At 37.1% G+C, this 23,825-nt stretch overlaps 3 protein-coding genes across 8 annotated transcripts; 1 reads left to right on the forward strand and 2 right to left on the reverse strand.

Annotated features, from left to right (window-relative positions):
* LOC107632356 lies at nt 1,381-2,067 on the reverse strand. The gene has a single exon (XM_016336045.1). It carries the CDS (start codon nt 2,065-2,067, stop codon nt 1,381-1,383), a length of 687 nt encoding a protein of 228 aa, XP_016191531.1.
* Nucleotides 11,289-16,999, forward strand: LOC107629153 (probable NOT transcription complex subunit VIP2). 5 transcript variants are annotated; one of them, XM_016331862.2, is made up of 15 exons: nt 11,289-11,529; nt 12,144-12,264; nt 12,682-12,790; nt 12,865-13,043; nt 13,198-13,246; nt 13,361-13,567; nt 13,974-14,159; nt 14,243-14,338; nt 14,870-14,958; nt 15,044-15,229; nt 15,355-15,777; nt 15,861-15,913; nt 15,992-16,033; nt 16,308-16,452; nt 16,566-16,999. In XM_016331862.2, the coding sequence occupies exons 2-15, from the start codon at nt 12,247-12,249 to the stop codon at nt 16,623-16,625; spliced, it is 1,842 nt and encodes a 613-aa protein (XP_016187348.1). In that variant the 5' UTR covers nt 11,289-11,529; nt 12,144-12,246; the 3' UTR covers nt 16,626-16,999. The 5 variants fall into 5 exon arrangements, with proteins under 5 accessions (XP_016187348.1, XP_016187349.1, XP_016187345.1 ...); XM_016331863.2 differs by having other exon boundaries at nt 12,682-12,751; XM_016331859.2 differs by having other exon boundaries at nt 11,289-11,607; nt 13,198-13,567.
* Nucleotides 17,342-23,617, reverse strand: LOC107629152 (E3 UFM1-protein ligase 1 homolog). 2 transcript variants are annotated; one of them, XM_016331857.2, is made up of 20 exons: nt 23,288-23,615; nt 22,799-23,110; nt 22,266-22,532; nt 21,899-21,946; nt 21,677-21,742; nt 21,186-21,289; nt 21,011-21,104; nt 20,873-20,929; nt 20,328-20,766; nt 20,088-20,242; nt 19,930-19,995; nt 19,778-19,846; nt 19,598-19,690; nt 19,417-19,482; nt 19,185-19,231; nt 19,008-19,071; nt 18,671-18,748; nt 18,528-18,590; nt 18,229-18,321; nt 17,342-17,681 (listed from the first exon to the last, which is right to left on the reverse strand). In XM_016331857.2, exons 1-20 carry the CDS (start codon nt 23,459-23,461, stop codon nt 17,574-17,576), a joined length of 2,463 nt encoding a protein of 820 aa, XP_016187343.1. In that variant the 5' UTR covers nt 23,462-23,615; the 3' UTR covers nt 17,342-17,573. The 2 variants fall into 2 exon arrangements, with proteins under 2 accessions (XP_016187343.1, XP_020973478.1); XM_021117819.1 differs by lacking the exons at nt 17,342-17,681; nt 18,229-18,321; nt 18,528-18,590; ... (1 more) ...; nt 19,008-19,071; nt 19,185-19,231 and adding an exon at nt 19,306-19,338 and having other exon boundaries at nt 23,288-23,617.

Below are 23,825 nucleotides of genomic sequence, written 5' to 3' on the forward strand. Positions count from 1 at the left end.
AAAAGAAAAAAAAAGAGTATGTAAATTAATTTTAAAAATTAATAAAAAAATATTTTTTTAGTTAAATGTATATCTATCTATTTATGAAAATAATTTTTTATCTGTTCATAATTTTTTCTCTTCATCATAACATACACCAACGCTAAAAGCCTAAAAGTTAAAAATAATTGAAATATTTTCATTCGTTATTGCAGAACATAAAAAATGAGGTGTATGCTTGGCAAGAGCTAAAAGTAGATTGTGGATTACCCTACAATGCTATACCTTCTTGGACAAATTGTTATTTTATTTCTGAAAATTTTGAAATCGTTATTGGGTATTATAATCAAAATAAAGGAAATATTTCTCATCATTATGTATAATCTTAAATATATCGTATGTTATTGTATATACACTGCAGTTATTGTAAACAAAATAAATGTATTGAAAATTTAATTTTTTTGTGTTTCTAATAAAAATGTTTTTAATTTATAACTTTAACATATTTATAGGATACAAGATAAATATTTTTGTTCGTTTTGTATAAATAGGTTAATGACTAATCTGTTATAAAATTCATGAGTTATTATATATATAAGATAATATTCAAACTTCCTAATAATTGTTTGAAGGTGAAAACTCAGGTGCAGTCGACTTCACGTGAAGTTGATAGCCGAAAGGCGATGCATTGAAGATGCTCCTGGTCGAGTTAGTTTTTTTTTTGGTCAGGTTCCAGGCTAACAAAAAGTCCAGACCACAGAAAACCAGAACTCCCAACCCTATGCACGACCCAATTTTGGACCCGGCGCTGGATGCATCCTCCTTCCCCAAACTTTTGAATCTTATCTTCATGCCATTCGTTCCCTGTATCTACTCGCCGGAGCTTTCACTTGGGTCTTCAACATCGTCACTACTATTGAGTCTTCACTATCATCACTACTACTATGTCCCCCTCGAACTCGCGCTGTTTGAAATGCCAAGCCAAAGACGGGAAGCGCGCCTTCACTTGGACTTCGGCAGATGTCATCCTCTCCGGGTAAGTTGCCGCCGGCTCAGTAAGAGTTAGTTTCCTGGTTGTGTTGTCCTGATAGCTGGTATGTTGTAATTCATATGTGGCAGTCACTCTTATTCATCTCTGATTAGCGACACTAGGGGAGGTGTAGCTGGATCTCCATCTTCTTCAGCCGTTTAAAGGACCTCCAGCCAGCAGAGGAATCGTGTCCTCAATAATGACGCCTTCATCGCACCAAGACAGCAAACCAAAAAAATTCTGAAGTTGATTCACAGCTCTAATCCATCTTCTCCCGCAAGTCTGATTCTTGCTACTTCCAAGGATGCCATGATGCAAGATTGGTTCAGAGTCTTTAGATATTTAGTGCCGACACTTCAGGTGTCATATTACTATCTTCTCACTATCTGCAGAGCTTGAAAATTGTGTTGAAAATGTTGCTGCTCAGTCATGGCCTGTTTATAAGTAATACGTGCTTCTCTTCTTGCAATCCCTCTTATTTCCACCGGTTGGTCCCAGGTCCAATTTCGATTCAGTCTGCCATTTATTGCAAGGCTTGCCACTTGGTGTGCTAGTTGATTGCTCTCCCTATGTGTCCACGTAAAACCGCTATTTGATATACCCTCCATCAGGACATAGATATCCCTCAAAATCGGATCTATCTCACCGATAGTTTCTTTCACTTTCACTGCTTGGATGAGAGGTAAACTATCCGATTCAAATAGGATATTTTTCAATTGTAAATTTTTTGCTAGAATAAGAGCACTCCTTAATGCCATTGATTCCACTGATAGACTTGATGTTGCTCTAACTATTTCAGCTGATCCTGCTACCACCTTTCCTTCATTATCTCTAATTACAACAGCTATTGCACCCTTTCCGGATTCCTTCCTGAAAGCTCCATCAACATTTGCTTTGAGCCTGTCTCCTATTGGCGGCCTCCAGGTAACCCTTCTTCTATACAGATTTCTATTTTCAATGCTATTTCTTTTGTTTGTGAATGGCTGCTTCTGTTCATCTATTTTATTTGCCTCTACAAATTTTGTTTCCGAAATTCTCGCCTTTGTAATCGTTGCCATTGGTTCTATGTTGCTATTCCAAAAAATTGCACAGTTTCTAGATTTCCAAATTTCCCAGCTTAGGTATCCCAATTTGCTTATCATAGTTTCTTTCGATTCTTTACCTTCCTTGTTAATTTGCCTCATGTTCTCTAGTAACCATTCTCCATATGAAGTAACATTTTTCTGGTGTTGGGATACATTGACTTTGAGCTCCAAACCACACAGCCCTCATCCAGGGACATAGTAATAGTGCATGCTCCGTTGTTTCTACTTCAGTTCCACAAATTTGACATATAGGGCTTCTTATGATTCTCTTCTTATAAAGGTTGTAGTTTACTGGAATTATATCATGTGTAGTCCTCCAAGCAAACATTTTGATTTTTTTTGGGACTCGCATTCCCCAGATTCCTCTCCAAAGTTCCTTCAAATCTGTACTTGATGATGCTGAACCTGTTTCATGTTCTCTTTTCTCCATCTTAGCCGCATAATAGCCTGTCTTCACTGTGTATGTTCCATCATATCTGTAGGGCCATATTATTCGATCTTCTTTATTGATCAAGCTTATAGGTGTATTCATAATCATATCTCCTATGTTTTGTGGAAAAATTTGTTCATTCTCTCTTTCCACCGTTGTGTTTATGGCTGCTTGAATTCTGGTCATTCCCATAATCCAGTTATCCTCCCTTACTTTAATTGATTTGCCTTGTCCGATACTCCATCTTCCTTTCCTTCTTAGAAAGTCTCTTCCTTGTATTATGCTTTTTCAGGCCCAAGATGCTCCTTTCCCCTCCTTCGCTTCCCAAAAATCTATTTCTGAAAAGTATATACTCTTCAGTATTTTAACCCAAGTGGCATCAGGATTCCCGTTAATCTGTTTCTAACTTTGCATATCCCTGAACCCCAAGCCTCCCTCCTCTTTGCTCATGCTGATTTTTGTCCAACTCCTCCAATGCACCCCTTTTTCCTTTTCGGAGCTTGCCCACCAGAATTTTGCTATTCTTGCACAAATCCTCTGACAGAAATTCTTCGGCAACATCACAACATTCATAACATATGCTGGAATGACTTGTATCACAGACTTAATCAAGATTTCTTTACCCGCCTGATTTAGTAATTTTTCTTTCCAGCCTTCTAACTTGTTCATCACCTTCTCCTCTATCCATGTCAGTGCTTTATTTTTGGATCTTCCCCACTGTGCCGGTAGCCCAAGATATTTTTCTGGTTCCTCCCAGGTAGGCATTCCTAATATCTCTTCAATATTTACCCTTGTTTGTATAGGAACTTGGCTTCCGAATATAATCCCCGATTTCTCCAAGTTTATCATCTGTCCCGATGCCTTCGTGTACTGATTCAAAATTTGTATGATTTGATAAAGTTCATCTTCTCTTACTTCAGCCAAAACTATACAATCATCTGCGAACAAAAGGTGTGTAATGGCAGGTGCATTAGGTGCTGCCTTGAAACCTGTAATTTCTCCTTTGCTGTATGCCTCTTCCATGAGAATGGTAAAAACTTCAGCTGCTAATATGAAAAGATACGGAGATAGTGGGTCGCCCTGCCTGAGGCCCCTCTGTGAATTAATGACCTTGCTGAGGTTTCCATTTACTTTAATCATGTAAGAGGCACTTTTTACACATTCCATAGCAATATTGACCCATCTATGATCAAAGCCCAAAGCTTGCAACACCATTTCCAAAAAATCCCACTCTAGTCTATCATATGCCTTATTCATATCTAACTTGACTGCTAGACTTTGTGATCCTCCTTTCCCCTTTTTTCCAAGGCTGTGGAACACTTCTTGCACGATCAAAATATTATCTTGAATGTATCTTCTACCGACAAATGCACTTTGTATTGGAGAGATTATCTTGTCTAGTATCTTTCTCAGCCTAATTACAATTACCTTTGTTATGATCTTGTAGACAAAGTTGCAGCAACTTATTGGTCTCAACTGACCCAAATTTTCAGGCTGTTTGATTTTCGGTATAAGCACAACTGTAGTTTCTCCCATTTCCTTTGGCATTGTTCCGGTTGTAAAAACCTCTTTCACCACGACGATAACTTCCTTATGAATTACATCCCAATGCTTTTGAAAAAAGAGTCCATTTAAACCATCTGGACTTGGAGCCTTTAGGCTACCCATCGAAAATGCCGCTTCTTTAATTTCTGCATCAGTGATGTCCCGTAGTAGCTCCTCGTTCATTTGTTGAGTTACTCTCCTCGGAATCTTCCTTATGATTTCTTCGAAATTCCTTCCACCTGTTGTTGTGAAGAGATTTGTGAAATGTTCTTCAATTAAAGACATTATCTCCTCGTTTCCACAGATCCACTGTCCCTCTTGGTTTTTTAATCTTTCAATTCTGTTACGATCTCTTCTTTGTATTGTTGAAGCATGAAAGAATGAAGTATTTTTATCACCCCACGTCAACCATTTGATTCTGGATCATTGGCCCCATTACTTTTCCTCCCTCCTCCATAAGTCTTCAATTTTTTTCTTCAGTTATAATACATTGCTGAACTTCCTCAGTTAGGTCTCTTTCCTGAAGCTGCTTTAGCTCTTCCTTCAGCCCATTAATCTTCCTATCTGCTCTTCTAAAAGTTTTTTTGCTCCATTTGCTCAATTCAATTTTGTAATTCTTTATTTTGCCTGAAAGATCTTCCCATTTTCCTTGTTGATTTTCATTATTATTCCATCCTTTTTTGATAATTTCCTTGCATTCTTCATGGTTTTCCCAATAAACCTCATACTTGAACTGCTTGGAGCTTTTTCCCTTTGGCTTTAGCTGTAGAAGGATCAGACAATGGTCTGAGCTAATTGCCGGTAGAGCAGTTCACGTAGGATTCTGATATATCATACGCCAAGCCCAGTTTGCCAAGACTCTATCTAACCTCTCTCTGGTGACAAATCCATTCCTCGGGTTGCCGAACCAAATGAATCTACCACCCTTTAAGTCTACATCCATCAGTTCGTTATAATTAATAAACTTTCTAAATTCCTCTATTTGACTTCGAGGCTTTGGGTGCAATCCTATTTTCTCTTCTTGTTCTAAAATATCATTAAAATCTCCTATAAATATTTGTGGATCATCTGTTGACCTATTATGTGCTGACAATTCCTTCCATTAAGCCTTTCTATGTTGAAATTTTGGGTTCCCATACAGAAAACAGCAGCTCCAGTCATAGTTATTATCTTTTTTTATTTTAGCTTTTATATAATAATTAGACCATGCATAAACATTAACATCAATATTTTTATTCCACAAAAGACATAGACCACCGGACAAGCCCTGGGGTTCGATGCAAAAGTGTTTCTCAAAATGTAACTTCCTTTTAAGTTTCATAATTCTACCTTCCATGGCCCTTGTTTCTATCAAGAACAAAATATCTGGTTTAAATTTTCTACAGAGGTTCTGAGCCTCTAAGGTTGTCGCAGGGGCTGCAACCCCGCGACAATTCCAACTTATAACACTCATAGCTCTAGGTGGGGCATGTGTTGGCCCGTCTCCTCAGCCATATCAAAAAAAAAGTTGCTGTGATCACCTCTGATAGTCAGTTCTCTGGTGCTTCTCCCTTCGGTCTTGTACTCAACTTTGCCCCTTTTGCTTCTCGTTATCATGGTCTGCTATTCCATCTCTGTCTCATCTGAATCCAGAATTATGAGCCTCTCTATCGAATCCCTTTTCCTTTTAATGTTTAATTTGTATTGCATCTTGTTTGCCAATTCAATTTCCCAGTTTTCTGTACTCTCCCTACCGTGTTGCTGCTTTTGCTCTTCATCATCTTCACTAGCCAACTCCACCAAGTAGAAGCTTCCCTTACCATCTCTATGGACTTGTGTTTTCCTGGCTTTCTTCTTTCCCATTTCCTCCATATTATGTTTTCTATAATTCCATATGCTTTCACTTTGTGTCTCCTTCCTAGTTCCCGCTACTGTGACTTCCATATGCTCAATCATCCTCTGTTCTATATTGGCTTCATTTCTCTTCCCAAATTTCTCCCTTAATAACTCCCTGATTGTCTTGGCCCCTTTTATTTCGGTAGCTTTTTCTTGTTGCATTATTTCTTTACTCCCATACCCAGTATACGTTGGCAGCCTTGTATTACCCTTGCTTGGGCCTTTAGTGCATGAGTAGCTTTTTTCTTCTTCATAATCTGTATTGCTTGGACATTTTTTAGTGGGCTCTCCTTCTTGAAATAATTTTATGCCTCCTAAGTCTTGTCCTGCCTTCTTTGGGCCAGACCCATTTTTGTCTATACTCCACTTGGCCTCTTTGCCTCTTTGTTGCTGTGTAGCTTTACCCAATATCCCCATCTGTCTCTGATCTTCTTTCCCTTGATTTCCTCCATTAGTCAGCTGATTTTTTGGGATTTCTCCCACCTGCTCCGCTCCTTTCATTCCTACTTTTTCTCTACTTTCCTGACTTCCAGAATTTTTCTCTCCCTTATTCTCAGTATTTTTTGCCTGGTCAATACCTACTCCACTGGCTGCAGACTCCTGTAGCTCTACCACATGCATGTTGTATTCTGTTCTTCCACGTGCCTCCCCTCCTTTCTCTGTTTCTCCTGCATTCCACTGTTCCTCCTCCTTCTCCGTTACAACATGTATTGCATTTGCTTGACTAACCCCCATTCTTGCGGTGTATTTAGGCATATCTGAGTTCCATGAGGCCGTCACCCTTTCCTTGTTGCACTCTTTTCTTCCATGCCCTAAGACTCCACAGTTCAAGCAGTATGAATCTTGCAATCTTTCGTATTTGAAGTGAATCCTAGCATCAGAAAGATTATCCCTTCTCATCCAAAATTCAGTAGGTAATGCCTTCGTCACTTCCATGGCCACTATCACTCTGAGAAAAGACCTTGCCAAAATATTATTTTTGATCGGATCCTCCACCTCCTCCACTATCCCCATTCTCTCACCTATAAATTTGCCTGTTTCAACATTCATGTATTCCAAAGGCAAGCCATGAATCTGTACCCAGAATTCTAGAAAGCTATGATCCACTTCATGTATTGACTCATTTTGTGTCCACAGTTTTAGATTAATCAGATAGCCCCTTACACTCCATGGCCCCCTTTTAAGATCTGTTGCCCTCTTCTTTTGTCTTCAATGCTTATTAACACTTTATTTCGTGCCACTTCAGAGATGAATAATCCTTTCAGGTTTCTCCATATTCCCATTAAAGCATTCTTGATTGTCTTGAAATTAATCTTTTTATCTGTTATGACTTTTTCAACTATGTTGATGCACTCCGGCTTGAAACCTTTTTGCTCTTCCTGTCTGATTGTTATTATTTTTCCATCTATAGAGTCACTGATGAACAATGCCATACTAGCTGAATTTAACTCTGCTGATGCTCTTGTCTTCGAAGCTGTGCTAAGCTGATGGTCTTGTGTGTGGATGTTGCGGAATGTAGATATATTGTTATGTGTGTAGGTTCTGTATGTGTTGTTTTGTGTTGATAAAACAGGTTCTAGTTCATAATGGTTGTTTTGTGTTTTGTGATACATAATCTCTCTTACAGAGAACTCCTGCTTGTACCAACTCTCTCCAGTTGAGAGAAATTTGCTCTCCAGTTGAGAGAAAAATTTCTGGTCGAGTTAGTTTTGTTGTTGTTGGGAGATAGCTTTATTTTGGGCCAAGTTAGTCAATTGCTGTTTAGTGAACTATCATTTTGCACAAATAAGCCTCCTTTAGTGTGATAAACTGACAATGGATCAAGTTATGGTCTCTCCGTCCTTTCATCATTCCTGAGAGTTCTGAGTGGGCTTTCAACATATGTTGTCATGAAATTATTTATATACAAAAAGAATAGGAAGAAGATATTTTATTATAAGAGCCATGACCCATCACCCATGAGCAAAGCTACAAAGCCTCACGGTCCAAAAATAGAGAAATTGTTAGGTTTGCTATATTCGGTAAGGATTGTCTCCCAAAAAGAAAAAGTATGGATTTTTTTTTTAAGGGAAAGGTTCAAGACCAAAAAAAAAAAGGGCAAAGGTTTTATACCTTAATCATTATGGTTAAACAAATTGTATAGACCACCAAAATATCCAAGAAATATGCTCCACTATATCAGGTACGCTTAGCATTTTTATTTGTGGTAGATTTTTGTTTTTTGAATTTTGTAAAAAAAAAAATAAATAAGAGGTGAAAACAGAATTCATAAAATAAAACAAAAATTTATAAAACAAAAAATACAGAAAATAAAAACAAAAACTAAATACACTCTAATATCTCTTATTTCTTCCACCACTCGTCATTGACTCTGCCACCACCGTAGGTCCGCAGCCATGAACATCGTCTCAACCACCACCACCATCTCGATCTCCTATAATGATAAGTTCTATCTAAAATAAACCCCCAAATCTTTTCTTTCTACAAAGAAAAACACATTTGAAGAAACCGTTTTTTTTTCTCTGGGAAAGCTCTAACTATTGAAAAAATACACTCGTGTAGGTATTTGCATACGTGTATTATAATTTTTTTTTTAAATTAAGAGTGAGACTCGAATTCAAAAAATCTAAGTGAAAATAGAGAGATTATGTCATTTAAATTATGACTCGTTGGCATATTTGTATTATAACTTAGAGATGAGCTCTTTGTATAATATATATTATATGATAATGAGGTAAATATCAAATCGGTATCCGAAAGATTTTAACGCTGACAAAATGGTACTTGACTTTTGTTATTAACAAAATAATCCTTAAAAGATTTTAAAAGTTGACAAGTGTGTCCCCGAGCTCGCCGGAGCAAATCTCCAGCAAGCACAATCTTGACATGGCCACCGTATTTTGGTGACCTGGCAAGCCACCTCCCAAACCCTAATTCCTCCTTCCCTCCCTCAACACCACCATTCGCAGCAACAACAACCTTAACATCAATAGCAATAACAACCTCCACCACTCCCCCTCCCCAATGCACACTACCCCTCCCTCCCTCAACCCCACCACTCACAGCAACAACAATCTCAACATCAACAGCAACAGCAATCTCCACTACTCCACATTTCCCAACGCACACTCCTCTCTCTCTCCTCAACACCATCACTTGCAGCAACAATAACCTCAACATCAATAGAATTGTCCCAGATCATGAATTGTCCCAACTTTTTAGATTAATTTATAATTCAAAAATATTAATAACAATAAAACTCAGAGAAAGCAAACAAATTCATGTACAATAATCAAAATAAAATAAAGCTTAATACAGACACCACCGAAGCAAGAAGTAAATTTAGACAAGGTCAGAAGAAGAACACCAGAAACAGAGGAGGCAGGGCAGCAACTGGGGGCGAGCAGCAAGCAGATACGAGCAGCAACTGGCGGTGAGCAGCGAGCAGAGGTGATGGAGACGAGGCCGACGAAGAAGACAGACGACGCTGGCATACGCAGAAGACTCGACGACGAGATAGCGACAGTGCGGTGTCGGTGACACTAGTTCTGTAAGACTGAGAAGGTTGAGCTCCACTACCGTTTTGGAGGAGAGTGAGTTGAGAGTGTGAGACAATGCATTGGGAATGGGGAATTAGGGTTCAAAGGGGCAAGGGAAGGGAATTAGAGCTTAGAAACTGAGATTTTGGATTAGGGAGGAAAAAAGTGCATTGGAGACGGGAGATTAGGGTTAGGGAGGGAGGAGGGGGAGGAGAAGGATTAGGGTTGGAGAGGATTTTTGTCATGTCATCAAAACGTAGTGGCCATGTCAGCATTGTATTTGTCGGAGATGTACTCCGGCGAACTTGCGGGTACGCTTATCAAATTTTAAAATCTTTCAAGAGCTATTTTGTTAATAACAAAAATCAAGTACTATTTTATTAGTGTCAAAATCTTTCGAATACCGATTTGATATTTACCTCTACGATAATATATGAGTATATGTTTCTTAAAAAATTCAATACTACCATAATGGCACTGAACGACACTATAATTTTAAAGCAAAATTTGACTTTCTAAAAATGGTTCTTCTATAAAATTAAAGGTAAAGTTAATATAGTATTCAACAAACGCTATTAGTATTAACATTTAACAATAACTTAAAACAAAATATTAAGTCATAAACATTTAATATTTCACACAATTTAATACGTAAAATATTTTTAAAACAGTTAAAAATAACGTTAATAGGAATAACAAATACTTGTTTCTTTCACCAAATCATCATACTTTTAAGTAAAAAATAAATCAATACAAATACATTATTTATAATTTTGATTAAATTTTTTAACAATCATTCTAAACGTGTACAAAAAAATAGACACCAAATTAATTCTTACCATAAAAATACATATTAAAAATGAGTTAAATAATATATATTTATGAATCTCGCTAGAGAGCCAATGAAAAATCTTGATAATGTGTACAATGGGTTGATTATTTAGTTTAATAAAAATGAATAATAACTTCAAAAATTCTCATTTAATTATTTCACATCAAATTTCAAATTTCAAATTCTCCAATTTCAAATTTTAAATTTTTAAAAAATTCCGTTAGTCATTTCACCGATAATCATCTCATTTCACCGTCGCTACCACACGCCACTCACCCTTAGTAAAAATAGCCATCCACTTAAGGACCTAATGAATTGAACATCTAACATATTTCAATTATATATAACTAAACCAAATCCAAGCAAAATAATCATCTATATAAAAATTAAAATAACTATCCGCATACCTACTAAAATGACCATCATAAATTGATCATTCAAATAGAAGAAGAAGATGATGAATAAACAGACGAAACAACTATTGGGGTGAAACATAGTTTTAAAAGACTAGGCATGACGAAAGCGGCACTGTTGTGAAGCATAGGGCTCAAATCTCAAAGAAGCTAACCATGCTTGGATCCGAAGAAGAAGAGCATGGTATCATCGATGAGAAGAGGCTTGAAGGAATGGGAGAAAGTGAATTCGGTTCGGAAGAGAGAAGCGCGAAAAAGCGGCAACAACGTTAGGCTGAGCGTCGGAGGGCGAGACGCGTGGAGCTGACCAGCAGAGGTGAGGACAGTGTCGGTGGGAGGATGCGGTGGCGTCGGTATAGCAAGTGATGCGAGGTGAGGATCAGAAAAGATGACTGTGAGTTTTGAACGTGTATATGAAGTTACAGTAAGATTAGGAATAACCGTGAATAGATTTAAATACTAATTCTAATTTTTCAAATTTTAAAATTTAAAATTAAATAATTTATTAATAATTTAATTATATATATTATATATTATATATAATTTTATTTTTCCCCCTTCGTTTTTCCACTTATCACAGAAATTCGCAAACGCTTGTCTCTGTCTTCACAAACCCAAACTCAAACCCAAACCCAACCCGAAGCTTTTATCTCTCTATCTTGTTTTCTCTTCTTCCTTTCTCTCTCTTTCTCTCTCGCTCATACCTATCGCTTTCTATCTTTCTCTCTGGTTTTCGATTTAGGGCTCACGAACTCGCTCTTTGACTCAGAACCTTCTTGCAGCTCCGATCTGCTCCTTGAGGTATCGCCGAGTCGACTCGTTCGCAGCTTCGATCTACTGTGCTCTCTCTTACAACTCCTTCATTTCATTCTCTTAGAAGTTAGATCTTCGCGTTTGCGCTACTCATCATTTTTACTGTTTTAGATCTTACGGTTCCAGTGCTTAAGCTTCGAATTTAATTTTCTGCTATTAATGCTAATTCTTGTTCGTGCAACTGAAGCTATTTGTCGTCAATTGAACTGTCGTTTGGTTTATTTTTGTTTTCAATTTAAGATGTGAGATGATAGAGGAATCTGCAATTTGGATGATGTCTGATTAATGTGCATTTGGAAGTGTGTTTTTAGCTTGCGAGCTTGGTTTAAGTGTTTTAGGTTAGGAATCTGGCGGATTTTCTTGGTTTTAATGTGTGTTCATTCAACACTGTCATTTCTTTTATGTATTGTTACTTTTCAGTGTTGCCACGTGTTTGGTTAAGTCATTGTTCTTGATTCTTTATTTTCTAGTATGACAGTCCTGTGTTGATAATTAGTTTTAAGTTTTAACTGTGGTTTCTGCTTCAGTAAGTTATTGGTGTCTCCTATGGACAAATATAGAGTTTGCTCATTCTTACGAGTTATTGTTTTTATCCTCTATAGGTTGTGTTGATTTGTTGCAAGGAAAACGCTCTTCAGGTTGGTGTTCAAGGGGGAGGACTCAGGAAAGGGATGACTTATAGTTTGGCCTGTTGAAATTCGAGCAATGTCAGGGCTACTTAATGTATTCCCTTATACCTTGAAATGCTTCCCATTTTGTTCTTTGTCATTTGGAGAAGATTTTCAATTTTTGTTCTTTCCCTTTTTATTACTTTGCATTGTCATGGCTACCAGATCTTTTTACTATAATTTTCTCGGATAGTTTGAATAACTGCTTGTTTGGTTGCATTAGGAAAACTAGGGTTTTTCTATTAGGAATTGACCAGACAGACTATTAGCTGGCTTATACTGGGGATTAACTTCTGTTACTTAATGAGTGTTAGAACTTAGTCGCTTTCTTGTATGCATGTTGTTTAGCTTGAAGGTGCTTAAATTCCAGTCTAGTACAGTTTCCCTAGGATGTTGGTTCCCATGTCTTGATTTTATTCCTTTTACTACATGTCTATCACAAAAGTAAATTTTAACTGAGATTTCCTTGCAGTCTTCTCTGAACGGTTCTGCTTCAAATCTTCCAGATGGTGCTGGGAGGTCTTTTGCTACTTCATTCTCTGGTCAGTCTGGTGCAGCCTCCCCTGTCTTTCATCATACTGGTGGGGAGCTTTTGCTGGCATTAATTCATTTTCTCGTCCCATTTAGTTGTATAATTGCTAGGTTCTTGGTGCAGGATCCCTTCAAGGACTGCACAATATTCATGGGAGCTTTAATGTACCCAACATGCCTGGTACACTCACATCAAGAAACTCAACAATAAATAGTGTCCCATCCGGTGGTGTTCAGCAACAAACAGGTAGCCTTTCTAGTGGAAGGTTTGGTTCCAACAATCTGCCTGTTGCATTATCTCAGGTATTTGTTATGTCATCTGTTTGTTTCTTTACACTATAGATTGGTAGAGTAGTTAATAGAATATTGTGCATAATATCAACTCTTCTTCCTATCATCCTTTTCCTACTGTTACATAATTTATCAGGGGTTCATTTATCTCAATTAAATTTTGCAGCTATCTCATGGAAGTGCCCATGGACACTCGGGAGTTGCCAATAGAGGAGGTATAAATGTTGTAGGAAACCCTGGATTTAGTAGTAGCACAAATGGAGTTGGAGGTTCTATTCCTGGGATTCTTCCAACATCCGCTGCAATTGGTAACCGAAATGCTGTTCCAGGATTGGGAGTATCCCAAATTTTGGGAAATGCAGGTCCTCGAATCACAAGTTCTGTGGGAAACATGGTTGGAGGGGGGAACCTTGGAAGGACTGGTGGAGGATTGTCTGTACCTGGTCTCACATCCCGTCATTTGAGTGCAAACAGTGGATCTGCTGGCTTAGGAGTACAGGGACAGAATCGATTGATGAGTGGTGTGCTTCCACAAGGTACGTATTTTTATGGATGTCCATTATAATGGTGTTGAAGCAATACTTATCCACAAAGATGTTCTCATGCAGTGACCCCTGTCCCCTAATTGCATTTGCTTTGTGCATGATGAGTGTCCAAGTGCAGCCATATAGAAGATGACTTTATTTTCTGTTTGCATTGGTTCAGCTTGTCCAACTAGTTGGCCTTCTTCTATGCAACCACATTGTTCGCTTCCACATGTTGAAAACTGTTAAAGAACTGCTGGTTGTTTTAGATTTGTATATAATATGCTTGATGAAATCATTTATATTTGTTTTTATGCATGTTGAATGCATAAATATTTTTCCTATGATTGATACTCATTTGAGCTTACCATAGGTTTTGAAGTATTTCTTTAGTGGTGACAAGAGCTTCTTGATTCAGGATCTCCGCAGGTGATTTCAATGCTAGGGAACTCTTATCCCAATGCTGGTGGTCCACTTTCACAAAGCCATGTTATGGGTATGTTGAATGATGTAAACTCGAGTGATAATTCTCCTTTTGACATGAATGACTTCCCTCAACTGACTAGTCGACCTAGTTCTGCTGGAGGGCCTCAAGGACAATTGGGTATGCAAACGAAAATTTTCCTTTGCATTTGAGACATTTGTCCACTTTCTTTTATGATGATTTATTGTACAAACATGTCTCAGGTTCTTTACGGAAGCAGGGTCTTAGTCCCATCGTTCAACAAAACCAAGAGTTTAGTATTCAAAATGAAGATTTCCCAGCTTTGCCAGGATTCAAAGGTGTAGTAACTGGAGAAGATATGTGACCTGATTGGCTGTTGTGCATTTCTTTCTAGCAATTTTGGCTGTTTTATGTTATCAAATAGTTTTTTTGTATAGTTGCATTATGATTTGTTGTTTAAAGAGTCTCTTCTTAGAGAGTTGAGTTATAGACTGAATTATGCACTTTCTCTTTTGAAAAGTTTGATGGATTTACGTGCATATCTACCTTAGTTCCTTTGGTGCTTGGTTTTATTGCTTTGTTTATTATATTCTGACATTATAAGTCGTGTAAGGTGTTAAATAAGCATATGGTTTCCTGGTTTGTATCTCATCAAGTGATTAAATGATCGGTTATAGATCTAGTGAGGATGCTAAAATGTCTCGTAAATGACAACTTAGTGATTCTCCTTAAGACGAATTCGTGATGCCACACTGTTGGAGCTTTGATTGCTTTGATTAAATGACAACTTAGTGATTCTCCTTATTTTTGGTTACCTTAGTTCGCAGATCTTTAATTCAGTAACCATATTATATTATTTATTTTTACAGGTGGCAATGCTGATTATGCTATGGATATGCACCAGAAAGAACAGCTTCATGACAATGCTGTACCAATGATGCAATCTCAACATTTCCCGGTGAGTTGCATGTTTAAAGACTAAGAAATCTTTATATATATATATATATATTCCTCACTTATTATTCTATCCTTGTAATATGCAGATGGGGAGGTCTGCTGGTTTTAGCTTGGGGGGAACATATTCATCACATCGTACACAACAGCAACAACAACATGCTCCTTCGGTGAGTAGTGGTGGTGTCTCATTTTCATCTGTAAACAACCAGGATCTTCTCCATCTACATGGATCAGATATTTTTCCATCTACACATTCAACTTATCATTCGCAGGTCTGCATGCTCTCTAAATTGCTGTTGTAATGAATAAGCCTCGTTCTTTCTCTAGTTTGCTTGACTTTAATATTCATTCTGAAGCAAGATTTCAGCCATCCTAACCACTTCTGGATTGGTTCTAGGCAAGTGGACCTCCTGGGATTGGATTAAGGCCACTAAATTCTCCAAATACAGTCTCTAGTATGGGTCAGTATGACCAGATCCTCCAGCAGTATCAACAGCACCAGAATCAGTCGCAGTTCCGCCTTCAAATGTCAGCCGTAAATCAGTCGTTTCGGGATCAGGGCATGAAAGCTATGCAAACTGCACAATCCACACCAGATCCATTTGGTTTGCTTGGCTTGTTAAGTGTGATCAGGATGAGTGATCCAGACTTGACATCTCTTGCACTTGGAATTGATCTTACTACACTTGGATTAAATTTGAATTCATCGGAAAATCTACACAAGACGTTTGGGTCTCCATGGTCTGATGAACCTGCAAAGGGTGATCCAGAGTTTAATGTGCCACAATGTTATTACGCAAAGCAGCCCCCTGCTTTACATGTGAGGTTTTTAAATTATGCTATTGAATCGATTTCTTTATTTGCAAATCCTTCATTAGGCTTACTGCTTATTGCATGATGCAGCAAGGTTACTTTTCAAAGTTTTCGGTGGAAACATTGTTTTACATATTCTACAGGTTTGCAATTACATCTTACTCGGTTTCTAATTGGCTTGCTTAGTATTATAATTAACCACTTTTTTTTCTTGGTTGCAGCATGCCCAAAGACGAAGCACAATTATATGCTGCAAATGAGCTGTATGCACATACCCTCCAATTCATCCTTTTTTTGTTATTTATATTTTATTTTCTGTGGTTAGGGCTTATTTCCCAATTATGTTGGGATTGTTACAATTTGGGAGCAATTAATGGTTAATTCAGTCAATACTTGCTAACCTTTCTTTGTTAATCAGTCACGGAGTTTGAGTATTCCTACTGCAAAACGTATATTGGCAGGAACTCCTGAATTAAAATCTAAATTGTTTTCCTCTGATCAATAATTTCTAACAAGGTAGGTGGTTGTTGCTTTCAGGCACAATAGAGGTTGGTATTATCACAAAGAGAATCGTTTCTGGTTTATAAGAGTTCCCAACATGGAGCCCCTTGTTAAAACGAACACATACGAGAGAGGATCTTATCACTGTTTCGATCCAAACACATTTGAAACTGTTCGCAAGGTTAGCTTTATACATAATAGTATTCGTAGTGTTCTTAAAACTATTTCTCGTGTTCCAATGTTTAATTGTTTTCCTTTTATCCCTGGCCTCTAATGAAAAAAAAATCCTTGCAGGATAACTTTGTTCTACATTATGAAATGTTGGAAAAGAGACCGCCTCTACCACAGCATTGAGTAGGAATCAGAACCTTTATTGTAGAGTTTCAACTGTAAATTTTCATTCTGGATTTTAATTCCTCAGAAAGTCATTAGCATAAGTATTCCTTTAGTTTGGGCTTTCTCGTACTATATGTCGCTTGAGTGATCCAAGCATTTCATCTTTAACTGCCCCAATTTGAACAAAAGAATTATGATACATAGGTATTTCGATAACCTAGTTATCTGACGGATTTTGTCTGCCCCCTAGCTCCAATGCACAGAAAAGAAAAGCACCTTTGTCAATATTTGATATGGTTCCTAGGAATTATGCTTCAGAGTTCACAGCTAGCTGAATAATGATTTAATTAATCTTAACTTGTTAGGATATCTCAATCTGACCAGTCAAAGACTAATCTGTTGCGAATTAGAATTTCATTTAAGAGTTTGTTTTTGGCCAATGATTTGTGTGTACAAAGTGGAAGTTGATTATAGGATTGTTTAATTTTGCAAATTTACGCTCCCATTGCATGACATAATTTGCCCTTTCCCCTGTTCGATTGTAGTTGGGTTTACATCATACTCATCGGAGTGGTAAAAGTATTTATTTCATTTCGGATTATATAGCTCTTTCGGCTTTCATATTAAATCAATTAGAATATTGCTTGATATTTTAAGTGATCTAATCCATAACAAATGGGTATGAAAAATTGTCTTTAGGTTCCAAATTATTTGGTAGTATATCAATGAGGCTCTGGCTCAGAATATCTAAAGTTTGTTAAGCAGAAATTTAAGTATGGAAAACACCCGAGTATCGAACTTTATGCGGGATGAATTAGTAAAAATGATCTTTGTACTGTCTAAAATAAAATTGTAAAAATTCTCTAGTCTACACAATTGTCATAAGCTTTCACTTAAGGAACTAGACATCACTGAATAATTGTTGTGTGAAATGCATCCCTGCTTGATTGAGGTGTGATATGTTATTTATGAAGATTGTTGTGTGTTGGTCAAAACTAAGCTTTTGAGATCCCACATTTGACTCTCCAGAAGTTCCCTTTTACTCAAAATTCTATCAGATGCACAATCGTCTTCCTATAAAACATGGGGGCGAAAACATGGTAATTTACAATGTATACATTTTCCAATTATTCAGTGATATTGAAATTAGGTGATCATAATATTAAAAGAAAAACGAATATTTTGCTTCTTCATGATTGCCGGCATGGTCGGCTTTTCAGAGTAAAGTTAACTGAGTAAGTGGTTTCTGTTTCTACTTTTTAAAGATAAAAGATTCTATTAAAAACGTTTGTGCAAAGAGTTCATTAAAAGGATGAAAACTAGAATTCTTATCTAGCTTTTTTGAAATGTCGATGAAAATTTAAGTTTTTTCCTAACAAGCAGGACATTTGTTAAGAAACCAAGAATGCAAAGGTTTTTACTTATTACAGATAAAAATTTATATACATATATTATTCTACGAAATTTAAAATCTTAACCTTTTCAATAAAAAAAATTTCCTCCCTTAGTTTACTTACTAATTTGAACTAAGTTCATTTAGTGGGGACAACTATTTTAAATGAACTCAGCCAATAGATGTACAAAATGCAACATGCAAGCAAGCTTGATAAGTAATACTCACATCACCAGGTGCAGCTGATAACAGTGCTAAGAGAGTCACTGTAGCAGCTTGATAATCCGTCAATACCTTGTGTGCTGACTCATCGAGCTTATCCTGAAAGGTTTTAAGACGTGAAAAAATAAATCTCCGAAGACTTTTGAAATATGATAATGTAAAATATTATATGATTGCATGAAATACAGTCCTGCCAAAGGTGCCAAAATTTGTCTATATTACCATCATAGATACAATCATACAATCTAAATAAGCCTAAAATATTCATATTCAGTGTGATGTTAACCCACAGAGAGAGAACATACCTTCAATTGGGAAATAGCAACAGAGATCGCCCTTCCAGGGGCTTGAAGAGCTTTATGGTAAACCTGTACAAAAGTGGAAGAAAACAGTAAGGAGATGGGAGGCTTCAGAAAGAGAGAGGGGGTGTGGAAGCAACCAAAGTTACCTGGATATAAAGTAATGACACAACTTTTGGCAGAAGGGATACAGGGTCAGTCTCAGCAGAAACTTGGGATGTTAATTCCTGATATTCAATAACAAAAGTTAATGGTAGGCCAACTCTGATAAATATTTTCCCCTGATTGGAAATTTGTTCCTCAGGACTTAAATTAGAATTTTCCTTTGAGCTGAAAAGAACTTATTCATAAATATTTTGGGTAATTTTCAGTTGATCTACCAATCTGATATTTAATACATTACCAGTGTTATTGACAGTATATTTGTGAATCTAGTAGCTTCAAACAAATTCTGATAAAGCTTTATGCGGGTGAAAGCATAAATACCTTACGATATGAATGTAAAAGTGTTCTTTCGAGTTTCTTGTCGAGTCTTTTCAAAGGCAATGCACTGAGGGAAAAAAAGAATATTCAAGATCAAATCACATTGCAAGGCTTGAATCACTACAGAAGCACTGGAGGTCAAATCATTCCTGAAGCTCAACAAAATAATAGACACATTACCTCTCTTCAGTTACTGCTCTAAATGCGTCCATGAATACTTCAACATTCTGTTTTGAACATTCAAATTCAACTTCTAATTATACTGTTCACAAATCAGAGAGGATAATAGTTTTGATGCTTAAGAAAAACGATATTTTCACCCAACTGGTTGCAACTGTAAATTGAAAAATGGTTGACAATGAATTACATAAACCTTAACAACAAGATTTGTTGCAAAATTAGAAATGCCAACCTTTCCCTCCAATGCTTCTACAACAGCAAGAGCCTTATTTGCAAGAGGTCTAGGAAAACTCTTGGACTACAAAAGGAAATAATAAACAAAATGTAAGTACTCATTCTATGGCTCCTGCTAATGCTCAGCAGCAAACACAATACCAATACAGACGTTGATGCAAATAACATCTTATTCTTACAATTGCAACTCTGTCTCCAGGACTAACTGAAATAGATTCAGAACTTGGAGCCTCCTGAACCTCAACACCATTCTTCAATTTGTTGTGTTCATCCTGCAGATGATGAATCTATTGCTTTAGACCATATTAAACCCTCAAGATATATATTACGTTTACAAACAGTTCATTGTGTAGAATTACCAGATCATGAAGAAGCATATCCACCATAGGAGCTGCTACTGTTCTTAGTAAATGCCTATGTAAAACAACCTGCCATCATTTACATGTCAATTTGCACATTTCAACAATGAAAACAGAAGAATTGAACTTCTAAAAAACATAACAGAACTTACAGAAGTTGATTGATCATCTTCAAACAATTCCAAGGCTTTTTCATAGAGCTGCATGTTTAAGAAAGACTGCCACCAGGGAAACACAGAAAAAACAATTAAGATAGTAAACTGTATGTATAAAAGACCACAGAAGTTGTGTTTGTGCCACTTTAGCAAACCTCATCAAGTTTCTTCTGCAAATTATCAAGCAATCGTTTCATTCTGTCTGCATTTTCTGTTAGTAATGCCTTCCTTTTCTCCATCCAAGAACTGATTATTGTAGGCCTTAATTTGTTAGCCAAAGGCTCAAGAATTGTTTCAGGATCATCTAGACCTGTCAAATTTATAGCACTGCATTTGAGAATACAGAATAACTTGTATAGGAAGAAAGGAAAGATTTGAAGTCAGAATCAACAGACCTTGTTCTTCAAACTCGGGAAACAGGGTAGTAATTTTCTGCACGATCCATTCTTCTGAGGGACTACTAAGATGGTCGTCCTTCATTTTAACTGATTCTTTCCTTGAACCTGACTTTGAATCTGATGTTTGTGACGATGTATCCTTGCTCTTTCTCTGGTTTTTCTTAGATTTTGTGGATGCCTGTTCCTGGTTATCTGGACCACTTTCAGATAGATTTGCTGCTGCATTTCCAGTGGCTTTCCCCTTTTTTTTCTTGGACCCTTTATCAGAATGCTTGTTGGCCCCAGCATCACTTGCCATTTCATTGGACTCGTTCAACCTTCCTGAATCGTATCCTTTTGCTTCATTGGTTACTTGTAGATCATCAGACATCTTAGAGCCAAAAGACCCTGAAACGCCTAATGTCTCCAACTCTTTCACCACGCGATCACATATGTCCTATAGAAAGGAAAAAATGGCACCAGGAAACCAATGAGAAAAATAGCAGCAGATAGTGATCTTTTATTCATCAGTACCTTTTTATTACTTATATTAATCACCATACCTTCATAAAGCTGCTGCTTAATACATAAAATTCTCCAAAAATGTGCGCTTTATTAGACTGCAAGGTAAATTATGTTTATCAACAGATGAGGGGAGCATAAATTTTACGATGTAGATTGTAATCAAACTCAAATATTACCTTGAGAGCCAATTGAACAGATTGACAGAGGGACAGCATTTTAGCTGCATCTTGAGGTGTGAAAGATGAGGGCAACAAGGAAAGAGAATCACTCCTGCGACACTGTTATGTCAGGACACAAGGAACAAACATGACTTGCTATAAAGGTACACAAGGAACATAATAAGGACCTTACCAACTACCACGTTCAATAGCATCCTCAGTAGCAGCATCTAACATGTCAATCATAGATTGGTGAACAAATGTTGTGACTAGAGGTTTTCCTTCAGGATATCTGGACTAAATTGGATTGCACAAACTTAGACTTCATCACATAAGCTAGGCAAACAAATGGTATAATATAAGATATTCATGTAACATATGTTATATCCTATACACTGCATGGTATTTTTAGATTCAGATAAAATCTTTAAAAATACGAAAACAAAAATATTTTCATAAATAAAATAAAATAACAAACTACGAGCAACATGATAATTAATTCAAAAGAACTTCAATTTGTGAAGATAAATAAAGAATGACATGTGTCAGTCTTTAAGGGACAGCAGACTAAGAGATTAAGGCACTATAAAGAGTGTATACTTTAACTCAATAAACAGGAGTGGGTGCATGATCATTGTATTCTTTATTTGGAAAAAAGAATTGAAATGGTGACAAGTTGCTTACCTGCAAGAACTGAATGGGCTGTGGGATTCCAAGTTTGTGCAGAACCTCATAGCTGATAAAAGAATTCTAAAGCATGCAATGAAAGGCAGCACAACATGAACGATAAAGACAAAGAATACAACTGGAAAAGATTATACAGCCATCTAGCTCAGATGATGTACTATAAATATAAAAAAGATTGAATATGGTCAACAAAACAGAGTAATGAGAAGTGAGTCATACCTGTGAAAAAAATGAATCCACAGATTCCTTCTGAGCAATGGCAAACACCTGTAATGTGATGTAAGAAGTGAAAACCATAATAAATTCCCTTAACGTTTGAAAGAGGAACTAAGTTATTAGCACCAACGTAGATAGCAGAGCAATTTAATACTACCACGTTGGACACTGTCAATCAGAGGATTAAGAGTAAAAACTGGAAATGCAATACATCAAAAGAATTTAAAAATGCTTCCAATTGTTGCCAACCAAACATTGAGAGAAGGATCATCAAGGGTTCAACCAAAACAAAGGCCCAAGAAAGAAACCATAAAACCTTAATCTAGACATCACTTTGACAATGCATAATCGATTGAAACATGTCACTTACAGCTGGTGTCCAATGTACTCCTGCACGAACTGATCCTTGAATCTCGCCTTCCTTCACAAGTCCATTAAACAAAGATTGGAAGAAAGATCCATCAACCGCCACACCACCGGTTCCGCCCATTTCCTGCAGTAACTGCTGCAATGAGCTCCACAACACCGTCAAATTTGTTGGCACTGTGATTCCCCTTGCTGCCCCCCGAACCATTGCATTCATGCGGGCCACATAGGCGGGAGTATACAATTGCCCTCCCTCAAGCCTTCCTTTCACCTGTCCCAAAGATCAACAACACTCATAAAATATAACTCCGATGTCATTCCAAAGGTTACATAACACATGAGAAACACTAGGGGAACTTGTCAAAACAGCTCCAATGCCATTCCAATTTCCAAAGTTAACACAACATGAAACACTCACTGATCTAATCAAAACAGCTCCAATGCAGTTTAAAGTTGACAGAACAGACACAAGATATTCAATGAACATATCAACATCTATCGCCATTCCGAAGCTAACAAAACACTCAGTGAACTCACCATAGTGCCGAGTCGCGGCTCCAACATGGACGCAACCAAGTCCAATCCAACATTAAGCTGTGCAGCGAGTTCCGTGAGCGCGATCTGGCTGCATTCTTGAAGCCTTTCGTTAACCTCTTCGGCGACCGAATCCCAGTACGATTCGGACATGATTTCCCCCTGATTCAGCATGAACTCAGCGTGATCCGCCACAATGCGCTGAGCCTGCTTCTCAACATAGTACAAGTCAACACCAGTAGTGTCCGCAAGGTCAATCACCGAAACGCGCCCTAATTTTCTAACCTCAGAAACCATTTCGTTCCTCAATTGATCCTGATAACATTTCGCGATCGCATAAAATCAATTGAATTCGATTAACATCACTTATAACATCACAGTGCATCAAAATAAACAAAAGAGTAGTATTAATTTGAAATTAAGAAGAAAAAAATGCTGAAAAATGGAAACTAATCGGTGTTTTGTTTCTTCGTGAATAACTGTGAAGCTTACGAGAGTGATGTATTCTTTGCCAGAAACGGTGTGAAGGAGCTCGAAATCGATGATTTGGAGTTGTTGAAGCTTTTGGATCAACTCGACGACGTTTCGCTCAGATAATCGAATGCTGGACTTGGCTTGCTGAGCGAATTGGAATTGTCGCTGAAGCTCAAGCAATTCTTCGTCCATGGCTGTTCTCAATTACACGCACAAACTGCTTTCGATTTTCGAATTTTAAGCTTTCAAATTCAGTTCGGCGTGTTGATGATCCCCCGAATAATGGAGATTGGGGCTTTGGTGCCAAAGTTTGCTTTTCTTCTCTCTTTTGGAGAGTTTTCAAAAGGTTATTCTTATGTTTAGAAAAATATTATATTAATAATTACTTTTAGATAACTCATTATTTAATATTCTTTACATAGGGCTTGTTTGGGTAAGCTTTTAAGAAAAGATCTTTTTTCGAGTTATCTTTTCTTAAAAGATCTTATAAAGAAGTAAAAGTAATTTTATGTTTGGATATGTTATGTAAAAAGGTCTTTTTATCTATCAATTATGT

The sequence above is a fragment of the Arachis ipaensis genome, chromosome B03, assembly GCF_000816755.2.
Source record: "Arachis ipaensis cultivar K30076 chromosome B03, Araip1.1, whole genome shotgun sequence".
Taxonomy (NCBI): domain Eukaryota; kingdom Viridiplantae; phylum Streptophyta; class Magnoliopsida; order Fabales; family Fabaceae; genus Arachis; species Arachis ipaensis.